This window comes from Corvus brachyrhynchos, unplaced genomic scaffold (assembly GCF_000691975.1).
Source record: "Corvus brachyrhynchos isolate BGI_N302 unplaced genomic scaffold, ASM69197v1 scaffold236, whole genome shotgun sequence".
Lineage (NCBI taxonomy): Eukaryota > Metazoa > Chordata > Aves > Passeriformes > Corvidae > Corvus > Corvus brachyrhynchos.
Window position 1 is genome coordinate 776,531 of NW_008238660.1, and position 14,455 is coordinate 790,985.

The following is a 14,455-nucleotide window of genomic DNA, read 5'->3' on the forward strand; positions in this document are numbered from 1 at the left end:
AGAGACCTCCTGGCATGGAGACCTCTTGGAATGGAGACCTCCTGGGATGGAGAGAGACCTCCCAGGATGAGATCTCCCAGCATGGAGACCCCCTGGTATGGAAAGAGACCTCCTGGCATGGAGACCTCTTGGAATGGAGACCTCCTGGCATGGAGACCTCCCAGACATCGTGTGGCCACGGTGGAGACCCGAGGTGCTGGGAGCAGAGATCTCTTTCAGACTGACACCAACACACTCACATGGCCCCATCCAACTCTCCCCTCACCCTGGGCAAAGCACTGTTGGCTTTTCCCAGCCGGGATTTTGGCTCGGGGAGGGCACCTCTCACAACAGAGAGAGCTGGGAATGATCCCTTCTCCCACCTGCCTGTGGACACAGCACAGAAGTGGCTGTTCCCCAGGGAGCAGCCCCAACACGGGCTTATTGCTAACAGCACTCACTAGGAAAATATTTCAGCCCCTTTCTCACACATTTCCCTTCTTTCACTCAGCTGAAATACACCTGAACACAAAATCTGTTGGTGCTAAAGGTACTTCAGCAGAGCCCCTCCTTCCAGATTAAGCACTAAATCTGAAACCAAACTAAGACAAGCAGTTTCTCCATGAGCTGAGGATGTCAAATTGATCGCAAAGAGAACACGTATTTCAAACACAACTGCAGTTCCCTGGTTCATGGCGATTTTGTTTGTGGTGGTGGAAGAAGATGAAGATGTCTTCCCAGCTACCAGGAACTAACCATCTCTTACAAAAACCTGATGCCAAGCTCCTGCAGATTCCTGGTGGGAATGCTTCTGATAGAACAGAAATGTGCATGCGGGAAGCTCAGGTTCCTGGGAGCAGCTTTGCAGCCAGTCATTACAGTTCCCTGGTTCATGGCGATTTTGTTTGTGGTGGTGGAAGAAGATGAAGATGTCTTCCCAGCTACCAGGAACTAACCATCTCTTACAAAAACCTGATGCCAAGCTCCTGCAGATTCCTGGTGGGAATGCTTCTGATAGAACAGAAATGTGCATGCGGGAAGCTCAGGTTCCTGGGAGCAGCTTTGCAGCCAGTCAGGCTCAGCAGACAGAAATTAAATCCAGGCCAGGGAAGGAGGGCTTACTCCCGGACAGCTGTCTCTGTTTCTTCCCACCCACCCCCATCCCCAAGTAACAGCTCATCGTTTATAAAAGGAACATTAAAACATTGAAAAATATTTCTTTTTTTTTTTCCTTAAAACACGGTTCACTGGCATTAGAAGGCTTTTTATGACAAAGTCTCTGTTGCGTGTGGTGCTGTGTGTGGTTCATTAAAAACAGTTTTCCATGTTTCAAAGAATGATTCAACACAGTTTGGAAGCTTCGATTGCGACAGGGTCAGTCAGAACGTGTTGATTGCGTTTTACAGTATGTATGTGTATATATATTTATATATATACACACACAGAGTTGTATAAAACCCAGTGCAGCCACCCGGGATGTGTCGCTGCTCAGGGAATGCAAATCATTATCAGCTTGTAGGAAATAATAGAAACTTTTCTACATCCCCCTGCCCCAGTCCCTGCACATGCGCTCTGGGAACTGGACACTGCCCAGGTGTGGGTTTGCACCTGTGGGTGGAGAAAAAGACAGATCAATTCTGCAGAGTATATGACATTAATCAAGGCAGGTTATATTTTACTGTACAGAGGAATGTGGCTGCTTCCCTCTTTTCTCCTGAGTGAAGGGTGTTGTGGTGGCTCAGACATGGGGAGAAGGAAGCAGGAAGGTCGCAGTGCAGGGGAACAGCATCCCTTAGAGCTGCTGCCTGCCAGGACCCTGGCCAGGAGGAGAGCAGTGGGAGACTGGGCAACCCCAGCCCGGCACTCTCGTTCTGGGCAGACAGTGGATTGTGACACACCACACACGATGTGTCAGGACAATGACAAACAAGATTCACAAAAACACTTTGCTGCTCTACAGTTTCTGTTGTGAGAGGGTCTCAAAGCACTTCACAGCTGTTATGGTCTGATCCCTCCACAGAACTGGAAATTCCCACTATCATCATGTGTGGGCCATGGGGAACTGAAGTGCTGGGGACCAGGCTGTGGGTCTCGACACTCGGTCCCAGGGCAAGTGTTCCTTCAGTGACAAACTCTCAGAAGGAGGAATAAGGAAAAAAAAACGACCTAAGGACAGCTGTGTGTGCTGAAATGCCACTGCCCCATCTACCAACCCATTCCAGCACACAGAGTGAGCTGTGGGACCACATGGTGCCCAGGTGGTATCCAGGGCACGGTTCCTTCCCAAGGAAATCTGCTGAAAATTTTCTGTGGTGGTGGCAGAGTCCCTGAAGAGATTTGGCCTAAAAAGGCTCCTTGTGGGACACATCTGCTTGAAACAGTTGAGTGGGTAGAAAAAAGACAAGGAAATGAGGCTAAGACTTCTCTGGAGGATTCTTGCCCAGGTAGGACACATCAGCAGAGGGCCTGTGATATTCATTAGCTAGAACAGGAGAAGACACAGAGGTCAAATGGCCCAGGCACAGCTCAGCACCTGCACGGGCTACTTGAACGCAAAGTTTCCAAATTTGCATCTGGTCCAGTAACTTCTTAGTTCACAAATGGAACATTTAGATGAGGACTAGAGCTTGAGACACACAGCTATGGACATGGAAAGAGGAGTGTTCACCTACCCACAGCCTCCCACCATCACCTCCTCTCCGGCTCTGCCACCACAGCTCCTGGAGGCTCTACAGTGAACTCTGCTCCCCCCCAGTGTTCAGATCTCCCTGGCTTTGCTTGGGCCAAGAGAGAGTGGAAGAGCCCCAGAACCTCAGCAGCGGCTACGGCCACAAGAGTTTCTCTTCACTTCGGCCTGTGGGAAGGTCAGCAAGGGCCATGTTTTCACAGGGATTGTCTTCTGGGAGGAAATATCCAGGGCTGAGCTGAGGAGCTTGGAGGTAGTCAGGGGAGAGTAGTGTCCATCAAGGGAGGGGGGCAGGAGAGGAGGTGTGAGCCTGTTCTCTCTCATCCCTCGCATGCCATGAACTGCCACCCTGATCCACTGACAGCCCTGGTTGTTGCCCAGAGTGATTTTGCCCAAGGCTGCAGGATCTGACCCTGGAGACTATTATTAGATTATTCCTTCCCAGCTCAGTTTCCGTCAAACAAAGCCCCAGTAACCTCTCACTGATGGAGCCCTTCTCAACACAGTCTCCATCAGATGGGGCAGGATAAAGCTCTGGAAATAGGACCACCTCCAGGACAGTCTGGGAAGGAGAAAGGCCACCTGGACACCCCGCTGAGGCCCACCTCTAAGTCCCACTGGGGTAAGGACACATGCTCCTCCCACCTACCCTGCACCAGAAAAACCCAGTGCTGCACCAAAGCCTCCACAGGAGACTCACACTCAGGCCCCAGGATCATTGTTTGCTACAGGACTTGGCACGTTGGACTGGGAATGTCATTAAGGCCAGGAGGTGGGAGGTATTTGAGGGGAGGGAGAAGGGCAGAGCAAAGTTCAGTGAAGCCTAATGAAGAGCCATGTAGGAAAAGAGTCAGTGTGGGGAGGTGGGACAGGAAGAGAAATGCACAGGGATGTGCTCACAGCCTGAAGTCAGTCGTCATCTCACCCGGAGGAAGGAGCGTGCCTGGCCGGATCCACTGGGGGTGTGTGTGTGTGGTGGGGCCTCAAGGGCATGCCAGGGATGGTGTCCAGCACCCACAGCTCCAGCACCAGGTCTGGCTGGCCTTCAAACCCTCTGAGACCCTTTCCTGGCCGCAGAAGTGTGTTCCAGTGGGAGTCGGTTCTGCAGAATTTGGTAGGAGCACAAATCAAAGGGAAAAAAGAAAGGAAAAACCAAACCCAAATCCAACAAAAAAAAAAAAAAAAAAAAAACCAACCCAAAGCAAAGCCCAATCTGCCTGGAAAGCCAAAGGTAAAACCCTCACAAATTCTGGACCCACGAGTCTATGTTTTAAAGATTTTACAAATATACAGTATCTAATTAGCATTATATCAGATATACAACATGCCCATTAATTATAATTATGCTTGATATATAATTTATATGCATGAAATGTAACTGTCTTCATGGTTAGGATTGGGACTCAGTGGAATTGGAATTTGGAAGGTTTTCTTGGGAAGCCATTGCAGGGAGAGAAAACCACGGAAAGTTACCGACCTGCTTTTCGGTAAACAGACGCCCTCAGCTCTGTGCCTCTGGTAAGGGCTGGAAAAAGATTTGCTACATATGGAGTTCTAGGCTGTAAATGGGAGGAGAAAACGTTCAGAAACAGGGGAACTGGGCCATGGAAAAGGCTATCAGGAAAAGAAACTTCTGGGGAGAAATCCTGGCTCGGTGACAGGCATGGCAGCCTTGGCTCGCGGGGGTCTCGGTGGGGTCAGGACCTCCCCCAGCACAGGTCAGCAGTGTGGAGCTGAACGGGTTCTGGTGCTTCAGATTCAGCAGTGGCAAGAAGCTGGAGGAAGAGTAACCCTCTTCCTCCTTCCTATTTACATGTTGGAGACACCAAGATACTAGAATGAGTGGAGAAAAGGGTCTAACAAGCATTTCAGCATATTTGTGCTTATTGAACACATCAACCCCACTACTTCCTACACTGAGAGAGCAGGCGATTTGTAGGCACTAGTATGTTTTTTATCTTATGAGTATATTTAATATAAACTAAAACTTTATTTCTCAGCCAGGCTATTCTTGTCCCTAGATCTGCCAGTCCCGTAGGAAAGTCTGCCCTTGAACTTGCTCCAAGGGTGACAAAGAACAGATGTGTGGGTGCTGACGGGTGTCAAGCAGCCTGGGGGTGACCCCAGCAGCCAGAACTTCCCTGCTTGCTACAGAAAGGCCAAACATGAGGACCAAGAACGAGGCCCTTTCCTGTATTTCCTCCTCCCTATCTCAGGCTGCTTCTCCCTGGAGCAACTGAAAAGTCCTGAATTAATGGAAACTGTGGGATAATGCAGGTGAGCCCTTGGAAGGAGCCATCGATTACTATGGCTTTCTTTGACAGAAACTGATGCACATCAGGAAATTTCCTCTGTTATCCCTCACTAGTGTCTGACTGCTGCTTCAGCTCTTCCTGTGTCACTGATGAAGGGGTGGCTTTAAAAACAACGTGGATGGGACTGTCAGAGAAGTCTTTGCAGACACTGAGTTAGTAGAGGTTATCTTGGCCTATAAGGCCACTGCAGAACGGGGTGCTGTGGCCACCCCAGTCCTTAAGGAGTATCTACAATGCACTGGGTCATGTCAAACAGTCACCTCTGTTTTGCTGGCGGTGCGGTAGTGGTGGTGGTGGCCGGGGATGTAATGCAGCTGTTCCACCGTGTTGTGCCGGCGCGAGGCGAACGCTTGGCGCTTGGCCGAGGTCGGGTTCATACTCAAGGTATTGTACAAGTTATTTGAGGCACTGGGATGGGAGTGCATTTTTGACATCCTGTAGCGATCCAAGACTGGTGTTGACACAAAGACATCTGTGTGTGACAATGCCCTGGACATGGACTGCTCGGGGTACCCCGACCGCTCCGGCGACAGCAGCGGGTCCTGGGAGTGCAGGCGCTCTGCCGACAGGAGCTGCTCGTCTGAGAGGATCCGTTCATAGGACATGCTGAACTCCTCGGGCATGATCCTCTCAGGGGACAGCACTCTGTCCTGGGACATGGCGCGAATGGGACGGCGGGGCCTGTCCCGGTGGTTGCTCTGCTGAGACATTTTGATGACGTTGATGGGCAGCGTTCCCCGGGCTGCCAGGTCGGGCAGGTGTCTCCTCCTCATGTAGTACTCGTCAGCCTCTTTGTCAGCTGTGGGAAGGGAAAGGGAGAGGTTAGAAACATCAGAGTGCTGTCCCAGGGGTGAAAAAGGGCTGTGCACAGCACACAGCCCTGGAGCTGCCTCCTGGTGACACCCGAGAGACCATCTGCCACAGGCACGGACACCCTGCCAGAGAGACAGCCTGCTGTGGGTGGTGCCACCAAGGGCTTGTGGCAGACAGAGGAGTGTGCAATGCACGGGGACAGTGTAATCCCCTGGGCAATGCATCCCATCCTCCTGCACCGTGGGACAACAGACTCCATGTGCTGGGGAGGCCAGACGGCGGTGACTTACATGAAAGATGAGTTATGGAGAAATTCCCAAATGTCACCTTCACGGGAAAGAACAGGGCAGGTGACACGAGCAGACGAGGTCCCCGTTTGAGGACATGAACATATCACCTCTGCCCTCAGACATGGGTATTCCCTGGAGCCATGAGTGACCTCATCACATTTTAATTACCACATTTAAATATTCGGAAATGTGATCACAAAACAGGTTTCGTGGTCGTGGGATGGTCTCTGAGACACTGAATCACCTGCCCAAGGTTTCATTTCCCACTTTTTTAGTCAGCCTTGGTTGATATAATAGAATTTATCCCATGGAACATTTCTTGCTCAGTTTGCTGCTCCTACATCTTAAACGACTCTCTGTTGCTCTGAAATGCAGCACACACCCCACACACACTCACCCTCCTTTTATTTTTTTCGCTTTGGGAGAAACGCTGCAGTCTCAGAGAGGATGTTGGCTACTGCAGCTGTATCGTGATAGATCGCTGGGATCCTGCAGCAGCTGCAATGACCTGATTCAACCAGCTTGTGACTTGAAGAAGCAACTCCACAATTGTTCCAGATTTTTTAAAAAAGCAACAACAGAAACACAAAACCTTTCTGGTTAACCCATTGGATGTTCACATGCTGGGAACTGGGGTACTGGGATCACTTATCTGGAAGGAGGCTGCCCAGAACAGCCATCCTTCCCCAAAATTCCACTGTCACAGGTGGGAGAGCACAACTCTGGTCTCCATGGGTCAGGGGATGGAGTCACATTTAATGCTCCACACTGATCATCCTTGTGAGCCTTCTCCCTCATTGCTCTGTCTGAGGTGTTTTCCTGATGTCTCCAAAAGCATCCCCCTTCCTTTCTGGCTCATCTTAGAGCACCTCAGAGTGAGACCCACCCCAGACACCTGGCAGGAGCCCTCCTCTCCTTGGAGAAGACAGCACTGGTGTGCAGGAAGGGATTCCTCATGCAGAGGTAAAGGAAATTTCTCCACCTTACAGAAGAAGCGAGGCTTGTTGCAAAGTAACCTCGTAGGAAGAGCTTGGCACGGAGCCCCCAGAGCTGGGAACACACGCAGGACCCAGCAGGGACTTGCCCTACCAGGCTTGAGCCAAGTGCTGACGGGCAAAGACATCCTCTCCTACACATCCTTAGCCAGATCCTGGGACCTGACAGAAAATTCCTTGGGAAAGTCATTTGTTTATAGGACAAATATGATAAAGATACATGGTAATGATAATAAAGAGGAGCCTTGTTATTTTCTCAGCTCCAGTATTTCAGTTTGTGGCAGGAGAAGGAAGATGGGAAAGGATGAGATGACAGAAGACGAAAATTTCCCATGCATGGAGGTTCTGAGGAGGTTAGAGTGACAAAAAGAGCAAAGCTCTGCTGCAGGACAGAGGGGGATCATGAGGCAGGTGAAGTAGGTGCTGCCTCTTCCCGCAGGCCTTCAGCAGGCCTGGTAGTTAAATATGGGTGGAAATTCCCTCTTTCTTCTGACAGAGCCATCAACCTGTAGGTTTTATGTGCCACATTGGCTGAGAGTTGAAGACAACTGGCTGCTTGTCCCATGAGCCAGAGCTCGTGTGGTGGGTGCTGACAACATCCCAGAGCTTTGCTCACAAGACACCGGTTCCACAAACCCTGCAGAGCCGTCACCACGCTGTGCTGGGCCATGTCCCTCACTTATCTCCTCGCCCCCTCTCCCACACCTTCCCTTCACTGCTCCCTGGCCCCTGTGCACACCCTGGAAGATCCATGAGGAGGTGGGGTTGGTTTCCTGTCTCACATCCAGAAGCAGGAGCTGAGAACATCTGTGCCGTGGCCTGTTGGCACCACTGCTGCTGCCAACCCCTTCCTCACAGCCCACACACCCCCAAGGTGTGAGGGCACCCACGGCTCCCCTGTGCTCGCTTCCTGCTCGTGGGATTTGCTCTCCAGAGCACACACTGCAGCAATGAGTCTTGATTTTTCGCAATCCAACGCTTCTTGGAAGGATGTCTCACTGCAAATGTCAGGCAGCAGCTCTCCTGGGCTCGAGCTCTTGTGTCTTTAAAATCACCTTCTAGGAAGCCTGAGGGCGGGGGAAATTCCATATGGCCCCAGGAAATGGAGGCATTTTCATTCTATATTGTGGCCGTAGATGGAAATGCCACACTGGGTGTGCACAGGCTCGGTAACCACGCTGGAGGCTGCCTGCAGAATGGGAATGAAGCAATTAGCACTCTGGCACTTGGCCTCTGCTCTGGATGAGAGGAGTTCCGCTGGATTTGCCCAAGTGACTCTAAATAGATGTAATTAAAGCACAGAACATCCCAAATGGAGATGTGCTTGGATGCCCACACCTGGCTCTGGTAATTGCCAGCAGGAGCTAAACCAGCTTATGTGAGGTTTACAGCTCTGAGGCTGCTAGAGAGGTGGCACAATCAGCTGAGTGAAAGTGGTTTAAAGTTGTTCCTTGCTAATTTCGAACAAACATGCAGCATGCTCTACGCTTTAAAACGTTTTGTCCATTAGGAGCATTAAAAATACCTTTTCCTTGCCTCTCCCACCCCGTGACCCTTGTACAGCCTCTTGCTGGACATGGCCAAACCTTTCAGGGAGCTGATTTAATTCCAGAGGTGCTTCTAAGCTCACTCAAGCCATGCCCCCCGTGATGCTGAGGAGGAGGAACATTTCCAGGTGTGGAAAAACTTCTCATCTCTATCTCAGAGGAGCCAGAAGAGCCGGAACAGCCGTGTGTCACACCCAACAAGCTGCTCGAGGCAGCACCAGACAGACATTTCCCAGGCTGTTGGCGCTGAGGGGGTGTCAGCCGGAGCCAGGGATGGGGAATGAAGCCTGGCAGGAATATGCTGCATCACACACGTGCCTGGTGCCAAGGGAGAGCTCAGCACAGTGCTGGAACCACAGAATTCCTGCACCCAGGGGCAGCAGTGAACCAAATCCAGCTCCAGGCTGGGAAGAGTGGAGCTCCAGGAGCTTCGCCCACCGAGTGGGAAGTGTGGAGGTCTGGTTGCACAGTTGACCAAAACCAAAGTTTCTGCAGGAACTGAAACCTTGGAATCATAGAATGGTTTGGGTTGGAGGAGATCTCAAAGAGATCTTAAATTTCCAACCCCCTGCCATGGCCAGGGACACCTTCCAGGCTGATTCATGTCACCCTCATCACACCAGCACAGTCCCTGGGACAGTTGGGATCTGGTAACCCTGCCCCTTATCCTGTCATTGATGCTCACATGAGAGCAGACATTCACAATTTCAACCAAAATAAAACTCCAATCCAGTATGTTTCTCCATCAGGGTTGTGCTTAAAAATTCAAAAATGTGTCTTAAGAGGATTCCAAAAAAACAGAAATTGGGAGCAGACAAAAAGGGATCACTGGTGCAACTGCTTGGCAGGAATTTTTCTATTTTTAAATCAATCCCATATTTCTGGGTCTTTCCTTGTGTTTTTCAAACATTTGGAACTGGAATTACTGGAAATCATGCTTTCTGCACACTTTTTGGGCTTTTTTTCATTGGTTTTGTCTGGGATTTTTCTGCCCTTTCTTTGGCAGTTTCTAGAACATTGACCTGGGCTGGTCTCACCAAACCTCAGGGATGTCTGAGTGCTTCAGCTGCCTTGGCTTCAGACTCAGCTGATTTGCCCTTAGACAGCTCTTTTTTGTGGTTTTGGGGTTGGGTTTTTTTCCCATTTGGAGGGAGATCCCCAAATGAGTGCTCTTAATCACACATTCCACCTCAACCTAAGGTGCCACTGCAGAAAGGCAGAGCAGAGCTCCTCTGGTGCTGGAGGTACAGAAAGGAGGCACATCTGTGGTGCTCTGGGAGGAGAAGTTGGAAAAGCCACGGGTGCTTTTTGTTCCCGTTGTTTGTTAGCATGGTGAGGAGAGGTGCACGTGTGTGTGCACGTGAGGCCCTCGCAGTAATTCCTCTGCTTTTCCTAAAGGTGATTTTCCCGGCTTTCTTCCTCTGCAGCTCCAGCACGTTTCCTCTCTGGGCTTGTCTCTCCTTGTTTTAATTGGCTTTAACATTTCTGAGCTGCCCAGGCATTTGTGATGATTCTCCAGCCAGCACCAAGTGGTTTAATATGCCTGAAAACACGAGCTTCCTTCCTGGCTGACCTTTCTCACTTAGCTGGGAAGAGCAATTCCCTGGAGCACCATGCAGGACGGAATTAATGCGGCTGCTCTTGCTCAGCCACGCTCCCACGGCCTCCCATCACTGCTTTTCCCACCTGCCAGGGCTGCCAGGGGGTGCCCAGCCCCTCAGAGACCCTCCCATGAGACCCCAGGTGGGTTCCTGATGTCTGTGCCCTGAAGGAAAAGCCAGGAAGATAAAGAGCCCTGGTCTTTCACAGTCTGTCTCTGCTAACTGGAAGAAAGTAAGTAACTTTTCCCTGCCTGGCAAGCCCAAAGAATCCCAAACAAGCACCTGAAACATAGATTTTAAAAATATCTAATGTTTTTTATCTTACCTGAATAGAAATGTTTGTTAATGACCTCTTCATAATTTTTTATTTTATTTTTTTGTAACCATGACAGGGAGTCCATTGGAAAGGAGTAATTTTAAATAAGAAAAGTGAATGCACTATGAGTAATTTTCAAACTCCTGCATTTAGATATTGCACCTTTTTTGTGTTGCCTTCAGTTCCTTCATATGGAATAAGAAAATTATCCTGCTGGCATTTTGCAAAGGGAGGTTTGGGCACTGGGTGCCTCTTTTCCTTTGGCTCTGGAGTAGAGCAGCTGCAAGAAAGTGATTCAGTGATTCTGGAGGTGCTGAGTGTATTCAGTCCCAGCAGGAGCAGGGAGGGCTTGGCACTTTCAGAGCTGAGATTATTTGGCCACTCAAAAACACAGAGTCGAGCAGCTGGTTTGGCATTTGCCAGGTACTGTGCAGGAGGCTGGGGTGGTGCCCTGCAGAGACCACTGAAGCCCTGGGTGGGTAAATAGGTGGGAGATGCCCTGCAGTGAGCAGGGATGCCCTGCTGGGGTTGGTGGGGTGGCTATTTAAGGGTTTGACTGAACCCCTCTCCAGCCAAGAGCCAAAGACAAGCTCAGTGTCCTTGGGTTCCTGGTGACTGCCAGGTGTCCACTGACTGGGACAAGGACTGCCCAGAGGGGCAGAGAGGCTCCAGGAGCACTGACTACACTCAGGACATTTAATCTTGGCACCTTAACACAAATCTGGTTTTGTCATTTTAGACAAATATCTAGGAAATCATAGGATCACACTGTAGAATCCCAGACTGGTTTGGGCTGGGAGCAACCTTAAAACTCATCCAATGCCACCCCTGCCATGGGCAGGGACACCTCCCACTGTCCCAGGCTGCTCCAAGCCCCAATGTCCAGCCTGGCCTTGGGCACTGCCAGGGATCCAGGGGCAGCCCCAGCTGCTCTGGGCACCCTGTGCCAGGGCCTCCAGAAATTCTCATTTTGATCACCTCATACTGGGGACAATTCAAAGCAGAAATATTACAATGCTGTGGTTTCAAGAGGTTTCCAATCCCAGGCAGTATCATCCAAGCTACCCATGAACATGGACTGTTCATCACTGGGAGGCTGAGGGGGGAGAACTCTTTTGGTTGGGAATGTGAGATCCAAGTGTTTCCAGGGAACAAAGCTCACGGCAGAAGCAGAGCTGTGCACAGGGAACATGGAACAGGGAGGAAGGCAGGTTCCAATCCCCAAATACCTCAGCTCTGGGCTCCAACACAGCTCAGCAGATTCTTACTTTTAAGCACATCAGATGAATTTGCCTTAATATTAAACAGGTATGTAAGTCCCAAGTTGAGGTGCCGAGGAATGGACTAAGATATTTTTTTGTGCTACGTTTTCATTTCATCGTCTCTTCTGAAAAATCTTCCACAGATGGTTCTTATGGACAGTCCAAGGGCTTCCCTGCCACTTAATTTGGTGTCTCCCTTAGCTGGCTAAACTGGGAATGCAGATTTTGTACGGACTAAGTCAGATCTGCTTCTCATCCTCCCCTGCCCTCCCCTCAGTGACCCATTGGAACACCTAAGTTATTTCTCTAAGTTCAGCACTGTGACTCCATGGCTGCATCCAGAAACTGCTCATGGAAACCACAGAGCAAGGGTGAGTCTGCAGAGAGCATTTCCTGCACAAAAATCACTCATTTCAGAATCCCACCGAAGCTGAAGAGTTTGAAATCGGCAAAGGGGATGAACTGGAGCATTACAGAACCATTGGCAGAACAATGCAATCCATAAAACAGCAGGAAAGGAGAGATGCTAACGAGTGTGCATAGGGCAAAGCTGCTGGAATACCCAAAACACCCTGTGGATCTGAGCATGGAACGGGCCAGGAGGAGCTCTGGACACACAGCATGGAACAGAGCATGGATCTGCTGAGCATGGAGCAGCTCTGGACACACAGCATGGAACAGAAAATGGATCTGAGCATGGCGCAGGTCCGGAGCAGCTCTGGACACGCAGCATGGAACAGAAAATGGATCTGAGCATGGTGCAGGTCCGGCGCAGCTCTGGACACACAGCATGGAACAGAAAATGGATCTGAACATGGTGCAGGTCAGGAGCAGCTCTGGACACACAGCATGGAACAGAAAATGGATCTGAACGTGGCGCAGGTCAGGAGCAGCTCTGGACACACAGCATGGAACATGCGGATTGCAGCACTGCCCAAGGCAGGCAGGGCTCCTCCTGGAAAGGATATTCCCAACCACCTTAGCAGCTTTCTGCTGTCATTTGGCTCCAGCTGCCCCTGTGGCTGGTGAGATCCCTGCCCCTGCTGTGCCAAGGGCAGCTCTGAGCACCCAGCGGGGCTCGGCTCAACTCCAGCAGAGCGGAGAAAAGGATTCTCAGATGACTCCCTCAGGAGCAGGTCCGAGTGGGGCAGTGGGAGGCAGCACAGCAAGGAGGGCAGCAAGAAAAGGACCACATGTGCTCTGCCAGTAATGAAATGACTCTCTACACTCATCCCTGGTGGGAGGCGACAGCCAAAGGAGCCATTCCCGGGGATGCCAACCCGGGAGTGCCCCGGCAGAGGGAAGGGGGTTACTGCCTCAACGCCGTGCCCGAGGACACACGAGGTACAGAGGGAGGGAAACGAGCTGACACCTACTGAGTCTCTTCAGAGATGAATATTTACTCGGGTTCGTCTTGACAGCAGACTCGTAGGACGGCGGGAGGTGGGAGAGGTTCTGGAAGGAGCGGGAGAAGGACAGGTCGTAGGGCTCGGTGGCTGAAGTGAGGATGTTGTTCATTCGTGGCTTGTCTGCAAGAAAACAGAGAGAGGCAGGTGTGAGGTGTGCGCCGAGGCGATGGAGAGAGGCAGCCCTTTCCCAGGGGCTCCAGCAGGGAGCAAGGCTGGGTCCGAGCCAGCCTCGGGGGCAGGCTCTCGGACACGATTCCAGCTGGCACCAGCACATCAGCGAGAACCGGATCCCGTGGCGTTGTTCCCTTGTCCACAGTGGTGAGGGAGAGAAGCAAAGTGCTGCCTCACAGTCACCCGGAGCTGTCCCACTGCGATGGGGGCTGGGCTGGCACTCACCCCCCGGCCGAGCAGGGCTGTGCCAGGTGCTCAGGCAGCATCACTCACCTTCACCCCCCACACTGTGCTCTCCCCATCCTCAGGGACACAAAACCAGTCTGGGGGGTTCTGTTAACTGGGGCTGATGATCCCACTGCCCTCTGCTTGTGCCGGATTCCTCATTAGTGCTCTGAACCTGGGGGCTCTGGGGCAATGCTTGTCCTTGGCACTGGGGCTGTGGGGCTCTGGAAACCTTCATGCTTCCCCTGCACGCAGGAGTGTGTGAAGTGAGGCTGTGGGGACACTCAGAGGACAAGGCAAGGTGTTGGAGAGGTTCCTGAGGCAGGAAATCTCTATCCCTGAGGGGTGGAGGATACCCCTCTACTGATGTTCATTTTGTTGGTCACTGAGGGAGTCCCCAGGAAGGGTCTAAGTGCCCTCTCTCACAATATCAATGTTGAGGGCACTGTCAGTAAAGATTAACACTGAGCCCAGGCGCTAAAATTGAAGTCCAGACTATCTGCAGAGTTTTGAAACCTTGTTCCTTTGCTGCAAGCTGAAAAATTGCCTTTCATCAGCCCAGCCAAGGCACAGGGACCTGTTGAACTGCAGTTGTAACTCTCAGGTGTTCAGATATTAAAATGGGCAGATATGAAAATATTTAACAAAGCAGGAACTTCAATTATTGGAAGCAAACCTAGAACAGACACCAGTGGGCTCTGTCAGAGTGAGAGCAGTGATGGGGTTCAGTAGCTGAGGCAAAAGACCAAGGAGGTGGCCACTTCCAGTATGGTCTGAAAATGAAATCAGAGGGGTAAATTCTCTGCAAGAGCAGCAGAACTTTCAAGTCTTGGGTTCACATATTCC

At 51.1% G+C, this 14,455-nt stretch overlaps 1 protein-coding gene and 1 long non-coding RNA gene across 3 annotated transcripts in view; both read right to left on the bottom strand.

Moving 5' to 3' along the window:
* The window catches only part of LOC108447517, a 1,593-nt gene extending 764 nt beyond the window's left edge, over window positions 1-829 (bottom strand). For both annotated transcript variants that reach the window (XR_001863115.1, XR_001863116.1), the window contains exon 1: window positions 7-829. This is a non-coding gene — a long non-coding RNA (uncharacterized LOC108447517). The remainder of the gene's footprint in view (window positions 1-6) is intronic.
* A 369-nt stretch (window positions 830-1,198) lies between these two features.
* The window catches only part of SHISA6 (shisa family member 6), a gene marked incomplete at its 5' end in the record, with an annotated part of 180,321 nt that continues 167,064 nt past the window's right edge, over window positions 1,199-14,455 (bottom strand). The window contains 2 exons of the mRNA XM_008636359.2: window positions 1,199-5,779; window positions 13,181-13,333. Coding sequence (XP_008634581.2) covers window positions 5,229-5,779; window positions 13,181-13,333 — 704 coding nt within the window. The remainder of the gene's footprint in view (window positions 5,780-13,180; window positions 13,334-14,455) is intronic.